Source organism: Acipenser ruthenus, chromosome 4 (assembly GCF_902713425.1).
Source record: "Acipenser ruthenus chromosome 4, fAciRut3.2 maternal haplotype, whole genome shotgun sequence".
Lineage (NCBI taxonomy): Eukaryota > Metazoa > Chordata > Actinopteri > Acipenseriformes > Acipenseridae > Acipenser > Acipenser ruthenus.
In genome coordinates, this window is record NC_081192.1 from 66,279,295 (window position 1) to 66,300,110 (window position 20,816).

The 20,816-nt window shown below is 43.9% G+C and overlaps 2 protein-coding genes across 2 annotated transcripts; both read left to right on the top strand.

Moving 5' to 3' along the window:
* The first annotated feature begins 1,039 nt into the window (after positions 1 to 1,039).
* LOC131736919 (uncharacterized) lies at positions 1,040 to 14,877 on the top strand. The gene is made up of 3 exons (XM_059022674.1): positions 1,040 to 1,115; positions 3,215 to 3,265; positions 13,489 to 14,877. Exons 1-3 carry the CDS (start codon positions 1,107 to 1,109, stop codon positions 14,062 to 14,064), a joined length of 636 nt encoding a protein of 211 aa, XP_058878657.1. The 5' UTR covers positions 1,040 to 1,106; the 3' UTR covers positions 14,065 to 14,877.
* A 1,963-nt stretch (positions 14,878 to 16,840) lies between these two features.
* Positions 16,841 to 20,589, top strand: LOC131736920 (uncharacterized). Its single transcript, XM_059022675.1, has 2 exons — positions 16,841 to 17,821; positions 18,697 to 20,589. Exons 1-2 carry the CDS (start codon positions 16,858 to 16,860, stop codon positions 18,711 to 18,713), a joined length of 981 nt encoding a protein of 326 aa, XP_058878658.1. The 5' UTR covers positions 16,841 to 16,857; the 3' UTR covers positions 18,714 to 20,589.
* The last annotated feature ends 227 nt before the right edge of the window (positions 20,590 to 20,816 follow it).

Below are 20,816 nucleotides of genomic sequence, written 5' to 3' on the forward strand. Positions count from 1 at the left end.
TGTTGACCACTGAACTACATTCACTGAGGATATTTTTTACAGCATACACTATTAATCATTCAGCAGACTTGCCCTTATGAGCATAGTTCTCTATTTAAAGTGTTTCTATCTTAATAGCATTGTAATCAACCCTCTGGTGGTTCAAGCGGAGATGTCTTACAAGTTCTCTGTAGGACTTACCACTTTTATGGTGATCAGATTTCCTTTTAGGGGTATCCTATTGTTTGTTTCAGGATTAACTGCAATGCCTTGTGTTTGATTTACATGTTGCTTAGATCAGTGGTTCTCAAACTAGGGTACGGGGACCCCTTTAGTGTTTGCAAAAGTCCTTATTCACAGTATTTAGTTTGATGTCTCTATTCAAAATAGTTTGAGAACCTCTCAATGGACCACTCAGGCCAATGTGTGGTTTCATGTTAAAGCACACTAGAATGAAAGGCAACTCATTCAAAATGACATTAACTTTTGTTTTAGACAAATGCGCCACCTGCTGGTGAAACACTGTAATGTAATTTGTAAATACTGTATCATGTATAGTACACATTAAAATCATGAAATGTTTTATGGTCTGCACAGTCTTGCTGTAAAATAAACAAAAATCACTATCAGGCAAGAGATGACCACCTGGAACTTTAGGATTGAGATAGCATTTAAAAAATAAAACTATATGAACATAATTTAGATCTTTTATTTAACATCATGTTATCAAAGAACCTGCAAAATGATTTTATAAAAGTCTCCTGAAAGCCATAATAGATTTCACATTTTTTTCATTTTTGTCAGTTTTTCATGAAGTATACGGAAAAATACAAAGCAATATGTAATTCAATATGTTAACGTAACATTATTTAGCAGGTTTCATTCGACTTTATGAAGCAAAATTTTCACAGCGCAATGTCAATCCATGACATCATGGGAGCTGAGCTTCTAAGCTTTCCAGTCTAGCTGCTACAATGATGGAGCAATAGACTCAAAACGAAACCTAAGCTGTGAACTCTGTCACATGATGAGAGGCTTAACTTCAGGCGATCGTAGTTCCGGCTAGGAGTAAAGCATACACACACTGAGTCTTTGGAAAACCCAGAGTCTGTACTTTTAAAGAAGCCATGAACAAGGTAGGTGACTTTTACGGTGCCTGAGTAATATGTGAGTAACCTTCGGTGCGCTGGCGCCCCAAAATGAATGGGGCTTTAAGAGTTAAAGTGAAAGTCACCACTTGCAAAACAACACCTAGATAGACTTAATATCATCTGTTTTTTTTTCAAAACTGTTTACTCACTGCAGTGTACTGAGCTTCTATAATGCTTAAAGATAGTGTCAGAGAATCACGTACGAGAGAATAAAGTCTTGCGGCACATAAAATATCCAGCACTACTTTTATTTATTTATTTATTTTAATCAGAATGCGGCTCATAGTGCTTTCGTCACTGACACCCACTTCCTTAGAGATTGTTGTAGTGTTTCAGGCATTCTGCTCCAGAATAACAAGTTCTGCAATGTTCTGCCCCGCCTTCTGCTCCAGCTTCACCTATTTTTTGGAAATGTTCTTTGAGACAGGTGTATAACTCTGTGGCAAAGTGGTTTATTGTGTGTATGGTGCAGGAGTGCTGCGGTGCGTAATCAACAGACAGAGAGGTTTATAATCCAGTTGGAAAATGGTTTATTATTTGTTTAATCTAGGTCTGGTGACCAAATAATAATCCCCGGCAATACACAACAATGTGTAGTACATGGGGTAAATAATAACAGGGTTGCAGTCCCAAACAATAAACACGCGTATCCTTTCCACAATATACTAACACGGTCAGCAGTCCTGGGTGTGTGCAGTAGTGCTCGTGGTGGGTGATACAGGTTTATATGTGACAATAGTGTAGTGCTGTTCCGGGTTTTGTGCTGGCCCTTGGCGACGGCTCCAGACCGCGTTAGCCGTCTACTAATAACAAACAAGAACAATTATAGACAAAACAAACAAACACTCATGATACGTTTATCACAGATTTCACACGGTCCTCCTGTCTTAACCAAAGCGAAGGAACAGATCGCGTCTCTCCATCCCCTTTTATGCCATCACACATGACCCCTTTGGTAAATTAGTGCAGCCACCCCTCCAATCCGCGACTGCTGCATCGTTTCCCTTCCGGGTCGATGAGTTAATGCACCGGAGTTCTGCCCCCTTTCTAGCTGGCCGACTTCCCTTGAACCCTGGGAAAGAACTGTCGCGCCAGCCTGTCCAAGGTATTCAGTTCTCGCTACTTAGTGCCCTCACAGGTCGGGAGGGAGATTTACCACCAAGAATCACTGTATTTCTGTCACAGACTTTGTGTTTCCCCTTCTAGAACCTGTAGACCTCTTCTGACCAAAGGATTTCATATTTGGTCAGAATTGCAGCCTTAAGTTTTTCATAGTCCATTTTTTCACTGGGGTCCATTGCTAAGTATGTGCTGCGGGCCTTCCCTGTAAGCAATGGCACAAAATAAACAGACCAGTGCTCCTTGGCGCAATGATGAGCTTTTGCCAGTGTTTCAAAAGTAGTACTGCTCAATGTCATCCTGTTCTTATAAGGGAGGCAGTTTGGGGGTTTATAATCAGTCCCCTTGAATTGGACTGGCTCTGAACGACTACATCCCATTTGGTTGCTTCATCCTGCCTCTGACAGTTCAGAACAAGTTCTCATTGCAATTGTAATTGATTTGTTGCTGCATAACTTGCCACCATTGCTCTTGCTGCTGGGCTTCATGTTCCTGACGCTCCTCTTGGCTGTTTAGCAATCTCAGATAGTTCTGGAACATGCCCATCAAATCGGCAACGGTTGCATCTCCACCACTGGTCTGCCCCTGGCCCGAGCTCTTCTCCTGCATTCTCTGCTGCTGCTGCTGCTGCTGTGGCTTTTGCTCCCATCATTAATTAATATTAAGCGTGCTCACGGCTAAATTAGAACTGATGTCGGCATGCGCTTTTAACATGGCTGTGCCCATTCACAGCAGAAACACAAGATTGCCTGCAGGCTACTGGAGAAAGGGTAACTATTTTCTCATTCAGCTTTCAATGTTTACTTTAGTCCTTGTCTAATAAAAACTAATTAATTTAAAAGACTGGTCTGACGCTTAGTAGAACCTGGTGTATACCACAAAATATGTACACCTATTCTGCAAAATGAACACCATTGCCTACCGCTGATATAACTTCTTATTAACATTCTCTTTTCCTTTTACAGGCTACTATTCCTGTCTTGCTGAGAACATTGCAGCACCTTTCCCCTTCACAGGTAAGTTATTATTATACAATTTATAACAATATATAAATTTATAAAGCAAAACTGTTATAAGCCTAAAAAGTCCACCATGTGTTTAAAATGTCAGGGCTCAGGATTAGTGATGGAAAACAGGAAACTCTCCATCACATTTCCCTCCCCTTCTGGTTTCGTGCTTGAATTTGAAATGATTCATCAGATACCCTTCAGCTGAAAAAAGTTTTAGGAAAATAGTCCAAAAAACGTTCATAATGGATCACATACATAAATAGAGAAAAAACACAAATAACTATTTCACTTGTCAGGGTTGCTTATAGTTTATCTGAACAGCACCAGATATCTGAATGTAGCAATACTACTGAACTGTCCGTGTCTCGGTTGGTGGTTGTTGAAAGATGCTGAGCTCTGAAATCATAAGGCTGCTGCTAAATGTTATTGATCCAGTTGGTATCATGCACTGACAAAGGCTTAGACTATACTATAACTCTGGCACAAATTTGATGTGGCAAGTTGCTAACTTTGCACTCTATATAAATGGTTACATGCAACTTTATGGTCTATATAAATGGTCCTGTCCGGGGGGAGTTTTTTTGATATTATAGAAAAAACATAACTGATTCAGAAATCATAACTTTTTTCTTCTTTATTTTTTTTCTTGCGAGGAAGAAGAGATCCACTTACATATTTGTTATTTAATTTGTATAAAATCTTGTCCAGTGAGTTTTTTGGATAAGAATACCGTAACTGATTCAGGAATCATTATTGTGTATAATTATTGAGGGAAATTTGAGTAATTAATTGATATATTGTATGTGTCATTACATTTTAATTAAGTGCCACCTCCAGGTAGAAATTTGCTGGTTTGGGTTCATCCAGCTTTGGTCAGTTTAAAACTTAGCATTTAGTGGAGATATGGGTGACTGTAGAACACAGGAGTTTAAGACAACCAAGATGAATTAAAAAATAATTTATCAGTTTAAAATAGTTTATTAGAGACAAAACACAGGTAGACACTAAAATCAAATAATAATTATAATAAAAAAGTACACAAACTGTAACATAGAATACAGAAAAAATTGGCTTAAGTTTAGATATATATTCTACCCACTGACCTCCTACCCTCTTACTAAACTCAAAGAACCAAGTCTAATATAGATTCTATTAACCCCTCCCTAATATATGATTGGTAAATCACATTCTCTAGAATTAAAATATAAAACACAAATAAATATTACATTCAAACTGTACATTGGGTTCTTCCAATAACATCTAGTTATTTTTTTAAACATGTCTTTTCATTTTAATATTCTATCCATTAATATTAAACAGACCACAAAGAAATAAAAGGATATGGGCATATTAAAGGATATGGGCATATTAAAAACGATATTAGTATGGGTTTGCTTTTTGTTATAAACTGTAACATTCTCAATGGAATCCTATTAAGGGTGCTCCCGTATACAGCAGACAGAGCGGGCTCGCGTTTTACCATGATGGCAGTCTCAAAAAATTGGTACCTCTGAGGACCATCCAAACCACGGACAGCAACAGCTAAGATTACATTTTTCTACATGAGACATTTATGCAGAAATAAAGTTTGTAGCTAATATCACACTTCACCAAAGCACAGTTCTAAATTCATCCAGAGAAGCATGCACTCTTCACTTGGAACTCTGTACTCTGCTGAACAGTCACCCACAATGGGAAGACTCATTGTATTCCCGCCCAGCGAAACCAAAGAGCACCTCATGGTTGACCCCTCATGATGTACAGTACACCCTTCCTCATCTCTAAGGTGCAGATAATCATCTGTGGACTAGCAGTATGGATTCAAATTTGGAATTGTGAGAGTGTTGCACATGAAGAAACTATCTCTTGACACAACCATGTTTGAACTATTCTCCCTGTTGATGGCTGAACGTGGACTTGATCCCCCAGATCACATAGAGCAAGTCACATATCTCTACATCTCTGAGAGAGGAAATACAGGCTTTGCTTTAATTTGGGGGGTTTTCATTTTTACTTTTAGTCTGTAAAGCCGTCTATTCAAACCTGTTGCTGCTACTGAATTGAATATTTTCCTAAACTAGAGCTACAAATGAAGTTAATCATGTAATATGATATGTGATCTCTTCAAGCACTATTAAGATGTGGCAGCACAGCCTGTATGTTATTTCTGATTTAATGCTTAAGCCTTTTTGCATCATTCTTCTTACAATTATTTATCAGTGGTAATGGAGATTTGTTAACCAAAGAAAAAACGCATTAGACAATACCAAACAAATCAACTAAATATTAAAATCTGCAAATACAATTTTGAATAAAGCAGAGACTAAATATTTATAACATCCTCTTTTTTTTCTTTAATCAATATTTTTTCCCTACACCAATGGGGAAAAAAATGGGAATGGTCACAAAAACGAGGCTAGTTTTGATTTTCCAGATATTTTATTGAAAATGTAAAATGTATTATATATTTTAACAAAATGGTGGTGTGAGCAGTAGGGGGCTTGTGGGACTGATAGGTACCTGAAATGAAGAGACCAGGGTTCAAGTGTTTCAGAGTTCAAAACACAAATATATGTATTTACAATATGTACAGGTATTGCCAGAATGTTGCGAGGAAGTCACAGCCGTCCACGCAGAAAGTCATATCAGGAGCCAGGTGTAGCATCAGCTGGCTGCTCACGTAAGTTTTTACGGGCACTCTTGGTACAAGGATTAATGGTAGTCCTTCAGCCCCTGGTCACAAAGATAAATAAATCAATATCCACATAAAGTTTAGTGTTACTTATTACTGTGTCCTCGCTCCCTCATATTCACCAACAGAACTAACTTCCCTAACTCACAGTCCCCTGTATGGTCTAGGCTTCGTCCTATCAATCCAGCAATAGCCAATTGGATTACTGCTTAATCCCTGTATTGAGGTGGAACCAGGAGCACCTGTGTGACTGCCCTTACCAAGATGGCCCCCAACGTGACAGCCATTTTGGCAAGGGAAGGAAAATGCACCTCAATAGCAATACTCTGTTGGGAGACCAAACTTCATTCTTCCAAATAACCCTCACCCTCAGGGCATTTTAGTTTAGACCAAAATATAACAGAGGCAGTGCGTCCTGAAAATTTCAAAGTGAAACATTCCTATATTAACAGTAATTCTGACTGCTGAGAGGAACCAAGAGAGTTTTTTTTTTTCCTCAGTGGAGACAAGCCTCCTTTATAAACTTCTATCTATCTACTATTAACCACAGTCCTAGCAGTAGCATTTGACATGATCTAAGCACAGGTTTTAATTGGAGGAGCCCAGAGAGTTTTTCTTCCTCAGAGGCAAGTCTCTGTTATAAACTCACAGTGCTGTATTTTTATGCTTAGTTCACATCTATTGGACAGTAAACACTAAACAAAGACACAATTGGTCCACATGTATTTTATTATCCACCAAAATCAATACTTTGCATTGACAAAAGCAACCAATCCTGTACCTGCAAGTGGTGAGTTAGCCAATCACAGCCTGTCAGCTCACCTGCAGTTCAGATAGCATCTTTCAACAACAACAAACCAGGACACTGACAATTCAGTAATATTGCTCCATTCAGATATCTGGTGCTGTTCAGACAAACTATAAGCAACTCTGACAAGGAAAAAAAGTTAGTTGTTTAATAAAGTTATTTTTTTCTCTAATTATGTGTGCAATCCTTTCTGAAAATTTTTGGGACTAGTTTCCAAAAAGTTTTCTCAGTGGAAGGGTACCCGATGAATCATTACAAGTTCAAGTACAAGTAATGAGAATAATTGTTTTCTAATAGTGATAGTGCCCTCTTGATGAAGGCTCTACTGTGTGGTAGTTGACCTTTTGGTTTCTTATCCAATTTTCTGAAGGAGAATATATATTAAAACAGCTGTTTTATTATTAAAAATTCTAAAAAGAACAGTTCATTTCAGAGTGGTTGGTATGACAGTGGATTGGCTGACCTGGGGTGCAGCTAATAACCATTTTCCTGGCCCTGTTTACTTGTCAGTAATGTGGTTCCCTTTCAATTTGAAGATGACCGCCAGTGATACTTTTGGGATATGCCTGCTTGTCAAGTATTCACTAAGCATTTTATATCAAAGCTGCCGATAGGCCCCCCCACGGACGTCCTTGGTCCCGCCTCACCAAGGGATAATAAATAGTCACTGCGTGGAGACGTCAGTCTCTTTTGCCTTTCACAGACAGGTAGGTAAGGTGAGTATAACTCTAACCTTTTTTCCAGTTGTGATTGACTCTTTAGAGCTCCTTCTTCGAGTTTTTCTGGAGTTGCCTTGCCAGTAATTGCTGGAAGTAGGCTTGCCACTTCCCCAGAATCAGAAACTCGGCAACTGAAGGCTGAGCTAACGCTACACAACTGTGTTTCGTTATAAAAAAAAAACTTTCTTCAACAGCCTACATCGCATAGCGATTGTAGTTTGCTTTCTAACCTCTGAAGCTTGCTAAATGTTCCTTGCTATAATTTTCCTCTGCTTTTTGCAGCTGTAAAAAAAAAGAAGGGAGAACACAACCCTCCAGCAAGTCCAGCCTCACTCTGCAGCCGTTGTTGACTCGAGGGCTCTGGGTGACTTCAGTACGCGCGGTCTAGTGACCCTACAGGTTGTCGATTACTGTTGGTTTTACGATATTGCCGAGTTAAAGGGCCAAATGTCCCAAACAGGCAGCAGGTCCCCCCTGCGCCTGCCCCAGTTCCACCAGCACCTGCCCCAGAGCATACCCCGGCTTCACCAGTGGTTGCTGCAGAGGTTGATCAGCAGGACGTGGTGATGAGTGAGGAGGAACAGGATGCGCTGTCCCTAGCAGGTTCCTGGGATGAGAAGTCCTTCTTGCAGACGGAGACTCAGGACCCAGACCTTACTCAGGTAACGGTCCTCAGCTCCGAGCTTGCCTTGGAGCCTGAGATTCCAGCGCCCTTCGGGCACTGATGGAGAGGGCCGCCAACTTCCTCCAGGTACCCTGGAAGGCAAGTTCCGAGCAGCGCAGGTCTGTTTTCAGACTAGCGCAGACTTCAACCCCCCAGCCTTTTCTGGTGTTCCCGGACTTTGTGGAGGAGGACAAATCCTCTTGGCAACACCCGGCCTCAGCGTCCAGCATGTTCAAGAGCGCAGCCGCACTTGCCTCCAGAGCAGAGGCGGTAGGGCTCGCACAGTACCCTTCGGTGGACTCCACCTTAGCGGCCTTAGTGCGAGCTCCCCCAGTGGGAGGCCTGTCCAAGGATCCTGTATGCCATAACGGCCAATGCAGGATCATGTAAGTCCACCTTAAGAAGGCTTACGCGGCTAAAGTGCAGGTAACGAACACAGGAGGCCTCTAACGGCCTACCTTGATGGAATGCTGCGCTCTGTAACCCTCCCCGAGCTGCTAGCTTCAGAGCTACGCGTGGTCTCGGGCACTTTGTTACAAATCTCGGGCTTCCAAGGGCAAGCCCTGAGCAGAAGCCTGGCGGGATTGGTGGTGGCGTGTAGACAGCTCTGGCTGTTTGAAGTGAGGGTCCCGGATGCGAGAGCGAGAGGCATCCTGGCAGGTGGCTGTGATGCTCCCCTCCTATGGGGAAGGGGAAGGGGGAGGAGATGGCGTCTGGCAGTTCCCACGGTAACCCGGACTATCCCGGTCCCTACAGCACCACGGGACGACCTGAGGCACGGCCTCCAGGCCTCCGTGGCAAAGAGCCAGCAACAAAGACAGGGGAACGTCAGACGTGGGGCCCCAGTGCACCAGCGCCCAGGGAGACAGTTCCAGTGGAACTGCCCCAGGCAGCCTCCAATGCAGCCTCCGCCCCAACCTCAGCTGCCCCAGCAAGGGCCCTGAAGGCTTGCAGCCCCAGACCCACCCGTTCACACAACACCATGTGCACTACTGGCGCAATTGAACCTCAGACCCCTGGGTGCTCGCCACTGTACACACCGGCTACGCACTGCAATTGCACTCAGGACCTCCTCCGTTTCGAGGGATCACGGTCACATCCGTGAACGACCCTCTCCAGGTCTTGGCCCATGAACAAGAGGTAGAAACACCACTTCAAAAACAAGCCATCCGTCTCGTACAACACACCTCTCAAAGAGAGGGGTTCTACTCAAGGTATTTCTTGGTGCCAAAAAAGAAGAGCGGCCTTTGCCCCATCCTAGACCTGAGACACCTCAACGGGTTCTTAAGGGAGAGGAGGTTCCAGATGGTCACACATCGCAACATCCTCCAGTCTGTCCGGCCAGGCGACTGGTTTATAACAGTGGGCCTGAAGGATGCATATTTTCACGTTCCTATCCATCCAGCATGCAGGAAATATCTCCGCTTCGCCTTTCAGGGGAGCGTCTTCGAGTTCTCTGTGCTGCCATTCGGCCTCTCCTTAGCTCCCCGCACATTTTCAAAGTGCATGGATGCCATCCTAGCTCCCTTGCAGCTGCAAGGGATCAGGGTGATGAATTACCTGGACAACTGGCTGATTTGTTCCCAGTCCCAGAAAGGAGCAGTGGCCCACACAGCAATTGTGACGGAGCATCTGTCGAGGCTGGGTCTCACCCTCAACGATGCAAAAAGCCAATTAACACCGGTGCAGAGTACAGTCTATTTGGGTCTCTGGCTGGATTCCCTTACAATGCGAGCCTACCTGTCAGACGACAGGGTAGCTGCTATTCGCAACTGCCTGGCCCTGTTTCAACCAGGGTCCACAGTGCAACTAGTGTTGTGCCAGAAACTACTGGGTCTGATGGCTGCAGCATCCTCAGCCATTCAACTGGGGTTACTTCACATGCTTCAAGCGTGGCTCAATGCCTTTCGGCTACACCCCAAGCGTGACAGACACAGTCGGCTGACAGTGTCTCGTCTGTGCTGGAAAGCGCTACGCTGGTGGAGGCAAGCCCCTCACCTGAGAGAAGGTGTAAGGATGGGAGTCTGTGGCAATGTGCCCCGCCCCTGTGTGTATATTATGTGTTGTATGTTGCGTGCGTGTGTTAATGTCGGTGTATAGTCATTGGTACACGGGATATAAACGGGTCTGCAAGATCTACTAGAGGCGGGTAAATCCCCCTCTTTGTTGAAAGTGTACCTAGCAGCCCTATCTGCTTGCCATGTTCCCATCGACTGTCCCTGGGCGCTCATATACTGGCGGCCCGTTTTCTAAAGATTGCTCGGCGGTTACGTCCTCTTATAAACTCCCCGAATGGAGTCTAGTTGTGGTACTAGAGGCTCTCACTAAGACCCCATTTGAGCCCACAGATACCATAGAGCTGAAATATCTCTTTATGAAGACAGCCTTTCTGTTAGCTATCACCTCCGCTAAGCGGGTCAGTGAGCTACAGGCACTTCCGGTTTGGGCATTGAGATGCTATGTGAATAGAACGAGAGCGCTGCATCAGTCTAACCAGCTCTTCGTTTGTCATGGCGGACCCAGGGTCAAGCCCTCTCTAAGCAGCGACTGTCCCATTGGATTGTGGACACGGTTTCGACTGCATATACTAATGCCGGCCTACCCCCACCTGGGAGGGTGACCGCGCACTCTACCAGAGGTCTTCAGAGGTGCCTCATATGTACTGCGGCTAGCTGGACTACCCCGCATACATTTACAAGATTCTACCGACTTAATGTCGTAGATCCCTCTATCCCTTTAATAACAGGTTTGCAGTTGTGCCTCTTTTAACGTAACAACTTTGTTTAGAAGATATTTTATGCGAAGTATGTTAGTGATGTGGTCTTGAAATCTAAATGCTATATTAATGGTGTATACAGTACATTGTTAAACAAACACTGGCTGTGTGTAACTGTTGATGAACCCTCTTTTGTCTAGTGAAGAAAATGCATTTAACAGCCAAATTGGGGTACAACGTTAAGAAGATTTGAAAAGTGTTGTCAGTCAAAATGCAATAATAAGATTATACTGTTACTGGAGACTTAAGGGGACCTCAAGCCCTCTGCCATTTTTTTGCCTCCCCATTTTTTTGGACAACAGCCGCACTGGAATATACAATATTAAATATTATAATATTCATACTGTTTGAACATGTAGTCTAACCTGATAAATAACACCTGGTGTGCTTGGGAAAGCACTTGTCAATTTTGGAAAATGACTGGATCTGTGCATGGACCAAGAAGGTTATTAAAATAAAGGTTACATGTTTGTTAGGTTTGATGCACAAATTTAAGCAATATTATAACGTTGTATATTCTAGTCTAAAGTTAAACTTTACACATATATATTAAAACTTGATATTGATATTAAAACTTGCAAGCAGCGGAAAGGCCAACCCAAGCAACCACAGACAGCCATTATCAGGTAATAAGAACAACATACAGTACAATTCTCTGCAGATAACAGATATTCTGAAATGAGCCATAAAATTGAGAGTGAAATTTATTCCTTTATGAAAAGCACTTTATATGTTATATAACAAACCAGACGCAACTAAACTGCAAGTAAGAACTCCTTAATTAACATTTAAATGAACTTTTCTTTTAGGAAAAAAAAAAAAGTTACCCATTGTAGGGTTGGAATCTCTTTATATTGAATATGGCCTAAAATATGTTGTGTGATTTAACAAAATAAGCACTAGGTGGAGCTGATAGCCTACAGCTTTTTCACACTTGGAACACATTGGTAGCTAACCACATTACTTCACAGTTTGTCTGCTTCTGTTTATTATACACTCAACTATGTTGCATTTTGTAACACTATTGATATGTGTCCAGAACTGTCAACTCTCCCTTATTTGCTGTGACACTCCCAGGACAGATTTTCTCCCGTAAAAACTCTACTGTTAAACCCCTCTGTCAGCAAACATTTAATTTCTGCAAAAGGCATGTACAGTCTGTGGCTATTGCAGTTCCTGTCTGTACGTAGCAGGGTTTAGTACCCAGGGGAGCCCTGTGGCCGGCATGCATTCAGTAGTTGACCATCTACGATGGCTGCACATGCGATAAGCCTAGGGTGACCAGATTTTCAAAGCTCAAAACCGGGACACATTGTTAGATAATTGATAAGACTAATTAAACATACTAAATATAGGCTATTTAATGGCTATTCTCTCACTTAGTATTATCTTTTTTTTTTTTTTTAAGCAGCTAGCTAATTTCAGTACACTTCCGGGTGTATAATTTGTGGCTAATTAGTTTTACCTACCATATTGTGTTTTATATGTAATGCTTTATTATTATTATTATTATTATTATTATTATTATTATTATTATTATTATTATTATTATTATTATTATTATACATTATACATTAAATAATACATTCTGTAGCTTGTCATTAAAAATACAGTTTGGGTATTTTCCTTTCTTTATTATTTTTTTACTCACTGCGTCAGGATGGCTCTATTGGTGTTGTCTTTGATGTGGTTTAACCTTTAACCGGGTGCTGGCAGCCTCTCGCTGCTCTGTGTCTGGGCTAAATCCCACCAGAACTGAACAGCTACAAAATTATAGTTTTGCACATTATTGTAGATTCATATTGAATATAAACTAAATGAACACATGGCGCACTGAGGAATAAGCATGTATGTCTGTGTTAATCACTTTATAAAAATAATGTTCTTGATTACCCTAGTACTTTTTTTTATTGTATTTTGTTTTCACTGCAGGTGCCGTAAACTAAGTTATATAGGAAGCTGTTGTTGACGTTATTTTAACAAAAGGTATTTGAAGCATGTCGCGCTACAGGAAGTGGCTGAAAAATGTCAGGACACTGGGACCTTTGATGGAAAACTGGGACGTCTGGTCACCCTAGATAAGCCCTGCTGATCCAGTAAAAAAAATATTGATCCAAATGTCAAACTTCTTGGACCACAACATATTCTCACATAATCCTAAGCAACATTGGAAAATGACATACTTTCTGTAAACTATGCAGGACTGATTTTAACGATGAGACATGAATGATGATGTGTGTGGTAATCTCCCTCCCAATTAGAAAGGGTGCTGTGTAAGGGGGAAGGTAAGCTGCCTCCTAGATCTGCCACCTTGGTGGTAGGTGGAAACCGGAAGGTGACCATATTAGGAGGGGCGCGTAGCTGCAAGTACTCAGGACGATTCCATTGCAGTCAGCTGCGGGGCAGCCCTCTATTGGAGAAACCATGGCGACGCGTTGACTGCAGGGAGGAGTTTGCTGGGTACAAAGGGGAAGCAGCTACGTCAGTTCCTCCTCTTGTGCTGAGAAACTGAGCCACCAGCCGGAGCATTGTATTTTTTGGATTACGTGTTGTTTGTTGTGTGTTTTCAGAGGCGGAGTAGGAGCACGGGACTGCAGCCACGGAGCCAGTTCCAGACCACAGAGCACTACCTTCCCTTCACCAACATCAGCACACCCCATGTGGATTACAGAGCACTTTCATGCACAGGACACTCGGGATTTCATTGTGGACACTTTCTGTTTGTTTTTGTATTTTTGTTTGTCAGCCAGCTGTTCCCCCCAATACCCTCGCAGGTAAAGGGGAGGTTTATTTTAATAAACACAGTTGTTTTTGTGGGAGAAATACTGTTTCAGGACTGTTATTTATTCACACACCACTCGCATCCGTCACAATTGGAGTCAGAAGAGGGATTCATCATGGACGCCGCCGCATTGGGAGCAATATTGGAGGCGCAGGAGCAAAGATATCAGGAGGGTATGGCAGCTATGAAGGAGAGGATGCATGCTATGTTCCTGGAAGCCAATCGGGGGAGAGAACTGACGGCCGAACCAACGGTGCCCCTACCACGGATAAAAGTAGTGAAAATGTCGCTGGAGGATGATCCCGAGGCCTATTTAGTTGCTTTTGAGAGCCAGGCAATGGCAGCCCAGTGGCCTCGGGATTAATGGGCTATCCAGCTGGGACCCAACTTGATTGGGGAGGCCCAGGCAGCCTACCAAGCCTTGACTGACGAAGACGCCCAGAATTATGATCGGGTGAGGCAGGCCATTCTCCAGTGACTTTATATCACTGAAGAAACGCACCGCCGTCGGTTCCAGGAATACCAGCGACCCCCAGGGCTGCGACCTTGCGTGGTAGCGCAACAACTGGTGGACCATGTGACCCTGTGGCTCTGCCCCGGCACCAATAGCGCTGAAAAAGTGGAGTAGTGGTTAGGGCTCTGGACTCTTGACTGGAGGGTTGTGGGTTCAATCCCCGGTGGGGACACTGCTGCTGTACCCTTGAGCAAGGTACTTTACCTAGATTGCTCTAGTAAAAAAACCAAACTGTATAAATGGGTAATTGTATGTAAAAATAATGTGATATCTTGTAACAATTGTAAGTCGCCCTGGATAAATCAGCAGTCAGATTGGCTTAAGGGTTCGAGGATGCCATGCCTTCCTCTCCAGCGGTTGCCACCCCGGCTCAAGCCTCCAGCAAGCCCCGGGCGACTGGACCTCCACCATACATCACCACCACCAACCCCGGACCAGCACTAAAGCGTCACCCTATGGACGACCTCCCTCCAACACAATGGAGACCGAGGGCGACCCCCAGCGGGGTAAGAGTAGAGCACCCCTCCCCGTTGTCAAATCGGCAGCGGGACATGCAGGCTCCATGGGCACCCTTTCGCCCCACTTGTTACCGGTGCCAGGAGGTCAGCCACCTGGCAAGGAATTGCCCAGCAGCAATGGAGTGTGGCGTGGCTTCCCATTATGTTCTAACAGCACCAGGTAAGTCCAGGAGTAATGATTGGGAGGGGCCTTGCATTGTTGATGTACGGGTTGGTGATGTGAGCACCCACGCATTAGTGGACTCAGGGTGTGGGCAAACTTTAATTTTGAAAGCTCTGTTGAAGGGGGTACCTTGGTGGTCACGCGGGGTTGTGATCATTTCCTGCATTCATGGGGATAACAAGGACTACCCGGTGGCTGAAAAGTTGCCCTATCCAGTTATTTTGGGTTGAGACTGGCCACATTTTGATAGTATGATTTATAAAACGGTAAAGCCAGTCTCCGGTAAGGCCATGGGAGCAGCAGGGGAAGCTATTGGGAATATTTTTCCACTGCACACTGACCTGTTCCATTCCCGATTTCGCCCGAAAAAAACAAAAAGAGAGCGAAGGGTTGAAAAATGGGAAGGAACATTAACCCTTTGCGGTTCATTGTCGGACCAGGTCCGACATTGCAATTATTCCTATCCGGTCCATTGTCGGACCCTGTCCGACATCATCAAAATAACGCAAAAAACGGGTTCCTAGTCATTTTTTCTCCAGAAAAAAGCCGAGAAAGCCATTCAATGGCTGAGTGGGAGCGACAGGAGCCGAGACAAGCTGATAAAAAAATGTAAAAAAAATACAAGCGTATCTCATGATTAGTCATACATGCCCCTGGCATTTCATAGGGGCGGTCATAAGGAAACAAGCTGAATGGTACTGTATCAGCGCACAGAGACTATTACGGACATTTGCAGAGCTTTTTTGAGATGTTATAGTAATAAAATAATGACTTGGATTGCATTATTGAGGAGTTTGGTGATAAAACGAGTGATCAGGGGATGATCGATCGGTATGTACGACTATTATTATTTTTATTATTTATTTATTAGCATATGTGAAAGCGATAGCGAACGAAAGGGTGGGGCGGGGCTGGAGATGCCTAGTGAGTGCTTTGTTGATATGTAGGGCCTTTTAAACCCGTTTGACTGTGAAAAAAAAATACTTTTAAACAGCGCGTCTAAAATTAACTGAGCGTGTGAAAATAAATTGGACCTGACGCGCCTGACGCGCACTTAATAAATGGACTGCAAAGGGTTAATAAGACAAGGTTGGAGCTTGGTGGGGGATACTGCTCAATCAAATGTAGGGGAAAGGGGGTTGGGACTCAGTGTGATCTGTGGGGGCAGGTTACTGAGACCCCCAGTGCTGAGGCTACTTTAGCTCCGCTCGATATTCTGAAATTCTGGGACCGAGATGTGGACCTAGCATTGGAGCAAAAGAACGATCCCTCGCTGGTACACATCTGGGGGCAGGTTTGGTCTATTGAGGGGAAGGATGTAGAGGATAACCGGCCACTGACATATCCCCACAACATTATTGTCGGGCATTTACTATATAGAGTATCCCAAGCCATGAACACAAGTCAGATTGTAACACAATTACTTGTTCCCCAGTCTTTTCGACGTGAGATCATGCGGTTGGCGCACGATGTCCCCTGTTCGGGCCATTTAGGGATCGAAAAGACTCGGGAACGAATATTGGCTCGATTTTATTGGATGGGAGTGTTTAGTGATGTGGCGCGATATGTAGCGGAGTGTCCAGAATGCCAGCAAGTAGCGCCAGGGCGAGTACGCCCGGCCCCGCTGATCCCACTGCCCGTGATCTCAGTTCCCTTTGAACGCATTGCTATGGACATAGTGGGTCCATTGAGCCAGTCTGACTCTGGATATATGCACATTTTGGTAGTGGTGGACTACGCGACTAGATATCCAGAGGCAGTACCATTGAGATCCACTAGTGCCGCAGTAGTTGCTCGAGAGTTAGTACAGATTATAATGAGGGATTCCAAAAGAAATCCTCACTGATCACGGAACGAACTTCATGTCACAATTTTTGAAAGAATTATATAAATTATTGCAAATTAAGTCCATTCGAACAGACGGACGGTTTGGTGGAACGTTTTAATCAGACTTTAAAACAGATGCTGAAGCGGTTTGTTAACCAAGAACAGAAACATTGGGCTAAACTCCTCCCCTACCTAATGTTTGCAGTAAGAGAGGTGCCTCAGAGCTCAACCGGGTTTTCTCCCTTTGAGCTCCTGTATGGGAGGCAACCACGGGGCATTCTTGATCTTGTAAAAGAAGGGTGGGAGGAGCAAACAAAAACTTCCAAAAACATAGTCAAGTATGTAATCATGTTAAGAGACCGCCTGGAATTGGTTGGTCGTTTGGCACAAGAGAACTTAAAACTAGCTCAGCATCGCCAAGAGCAGCAGTACCACAAACAAGCAAGAATTCTGACCTTTCGGCCAGGTGATAAAGTACTGTTGCTACTTCCCACATCGGAATCAAAGTTGTATGCTAAGTGGCAGGGGCCATATGAGGTGATACGGGGAATTGGTAGTGTGAATTATGAAATTAGACAACCCGATCGCCGGAACAAGAATGAAATTTATCACATTCATTTGCTAAAACCCTGGAATGAAAGAGAGGCCCTATTTGTAGCAGGTGACAGTGTAGAAGAGGATTTTGGTCCCACTGTCAATCCACCAGCACCAACTCATATTCCGATGGGGGAACAGTTACTTCCGGATCAGAAACATGAGCTCCACCAGGTGGTGGAAAGGTTTAGTGCTGTTTTTTCTGACTTGCCCGGCAGAACTAATGTTATTTCTCATGCTATTATTACTCCACCAGGTGTCAAGGTCCGAGAGAGACCGTACCGGATCCCGGAGAGTCACAGGGGTCCTGTCCACAAGGAGGTGGAGGATATGCTCAAGCTTGGAGTCATTGAACCTTCCCGCAGCGAGCGGTGCAGTCCGATTGTGATGGTGGGAAAGAAGGATGGCTCCACTCAGTTCTGTGTGGACTTTCGAAAGGTTAATGGCATCTCCAAGTTCGATGCATATCCAATGCCCCGGGTGGATGAGCTCCTTGACCGACTGGGTAAGGCGCAGTTAATTTCGACCTTGGATCTGACGAAAGGATACTGGCAGATTCCACTCACTCAGAGCTCAAGAGAGAAAACTACTTTCTCTACCCCAGATGGCTTGTTCCATTTCTGGACCATGCCCTTCGGGTTGCATGGAGCTCCAGCCACTTTTCAGAGACTGATGGACAAGGTCTTAGCTCCCCATCATCAGTACGCAGCCGCGTACATTGATGATGTGGTGATTTTTAGCTCCACCTGGGAAGAGCATATTGTTAGACTTTTAGCCGTCCTTCAGTCTCTGAGAGAGAGGGGGCTAACAGCCAAACTGGGCAAGTGTACATTTGGCAAACAAGAGACCCAATATCTTGGCTACATTATGGGTAATGGTCGGGTGAAGCCGATCGCCTCCAAAGTCCAGGCGCTGGTGGAGACGGCAATCCCGAGAACCAAGTCACAGGTGAGCTCACTATTGGGGTTAGCCGGCTATTATCGCCATTTTATCCCCAAGTATGCCACCATAGTCAACCCCCTAGTCGAACTCACCCGAAAGGCTGCTCCAAAATTAGTTAAATGGACAGGGCAGTGTCAGGAGGCATTTGATATGATTAAGAAGCGACTCTGTCAAGCTCCCGCTCTAATTTCACCAGATTTCAGCAAACTATTCATCCTGCAGACTGATGCCTCCCACATTGGTCTGGGGGCGGTCCTGTCCCAACAAGTTGACGGGGTAGAACACCCTATTATTTACCTGAGCAAAAAAATGGCTCCTAGGGAAATTAACTACTCCGTCATTGAGAAGGAATGTTTAGCTATTAAATGGGCTACTCACGCTCTTCGCTATTACTTGTTGGGGCGTTCTTTCTCTCATCACTGATCATGCTCCTTTAAGGTGGTTACACCCGATGAAGGACAATAACGCTCGGATAAATCGGTGGTATCTGGCGCTGCAACCCTTCCACTATACTGTGAAACATCGTGCGGGTAAGGAGCATCAAAATGCTGATTTTTTTTCAAGGGAGGGGGGACCATTGGGGAATGTAGAGTTGGCCGAGTGTTCCTTCGGCATCACTCTGAGGGGTGAGATATGTGATAGAGAGAGAAAGGATCGATGCTGTAAATCTCCCTCCCGATTAGAAAGGGCGCTGTGTAAGGGGGAAGGTAAGCTGCCTCCTAGATCTGCCACCTCGGTGGTAGGTGGAAACCGGAAGGTGACCATATTAGGAGGGGCGCGTAGCTGCAAGTACTCAGGACGATTCCATTGCAGTCAGCTGCGGGGCAGCCCTCTGTTGGAGAAACCATGGCGACGCGTTGACTGCAGGGAGGAGTTTGCTGGGTACAAAGGGGAAGCAGCTACGTCAGTTCCTCCTCTTGTGCTGAGAAACTGAGCCACCAGCCGGAGCGTTGTGTTTTTTGGATTACGTGTTGTTTGTTGTGTGTTTTCAGAGGCGGAGTAGGAGCGCGGGACTGCAGCCACGGAGCTAGTTCCAGACCACAGAGCACTACCTTCCCTTCACCAACATCAGCACACCCCGTGTGGATTACAAAGCACTTTCATGCACAGGACACTCGGGATTTCATTGTGGACACTTTCTGTTTGTTTTTGTATTTTTGTTTGTCAGCCAGCTGTGTTCCCCCCAATACCCTCGCAGGTAAAGGGGGAGAAATACTGTTTCAGGACTGTTGTTTATTCACACACCACTCGCATCCGTCACACACTCAGAAAACCAGCGCTTCAATAACATCTTTCGTTGCCAAAGGAAAAACGGAGATCAAGAAAGTTACATATGCAGAGACCTTTTTTTAGAAATTCAGATTCATTGATAACATGCAGGGCCGGATTAACCTATACACAAATGGCGCTATAGGGTAGGGCCCCCAGCAGAATTGGGGCCAACGCAAGGTCACCGTTTGTTTGGGACATTTTACAAAAACTGCATGCTGGTGGACGGGCCCACACACACAGGATGAGAGGTGGACAAAAGCTTGCTTTTGGTTAATTTTGTTATTTAATGACAGCTAGGCATTTCTTTATCGATTACAGCATACCTGGTCCCTGAGTCTCTCACACAAGCAGCTTCCTGCTAATGTACAATACCAGATGCCCCATGCCCTCTACCTCCTGGGAGAGATCCGTCCCTAGTCATACGTCAGAGGCATCAGTCTGCAGGATAAAATGTATGAATCAGGCTCAATTTACGTATTTATTTATTTCAGTTTTAGGGCCAATTTAAAAACCTGTCCTGTCTCAAATGTTCACAGTATGCCTCTTCAAATTTTGGCTGGAATTTTAGAAAGGCAGATAAAGGTAAATGTGTACAATGTGGGAGGCTGAAGGAAATTCAAATGTGGATGTCTGCAGGTGGCAAGAACGGTTTAAGTCCATTGTTTCTGTCGCTACAAAAGAAAACCCAAAAAGAAGTAAAGGACAGAAAAGTGATTCACTTTTTTTGTTAAACTACATTGTTTTGTTCTACTGAATGCAATGCTACTACTGGTCCGTAGAAGGAATCTACGAACAGGTTTGGGAAAAAAAACAAAAAAAACATTGTTTTTGTTTTGCTATATATATATATATATAATTCTGCTGCTTTTGTATATATTAGTTGCTGGACTTTCTGTTAAACTAACAAAACCACTGACACATTAACCCCAGTGGATGTTATATTATGCACCTACTAACGCTTTTGTACTTTACTGCCTGGGACTGAAGCTTTTTTTATGTCTGTGATGTATATATTGCATCATTTTCTGTTCTATATCCCCACAGATGTTTGAATGTTAATTAAAATGATCATTAACAACAGTGAGATTTAATTATTGTCACTCGCATGTGATTTCTGTCATATGGTACAAAGCAATAAAGGCCTACACAGTTTAACAAGCCTCATGCCCAGCTATGATCAGCAAAGAAAAAAAGCCTACATAAAATGCTCAGATAAGTTATCTAATTCAATTAGAAGACGCTTCCTCATTATTATTTATTGGTACTGAAAAAATGTGTAAATTGAA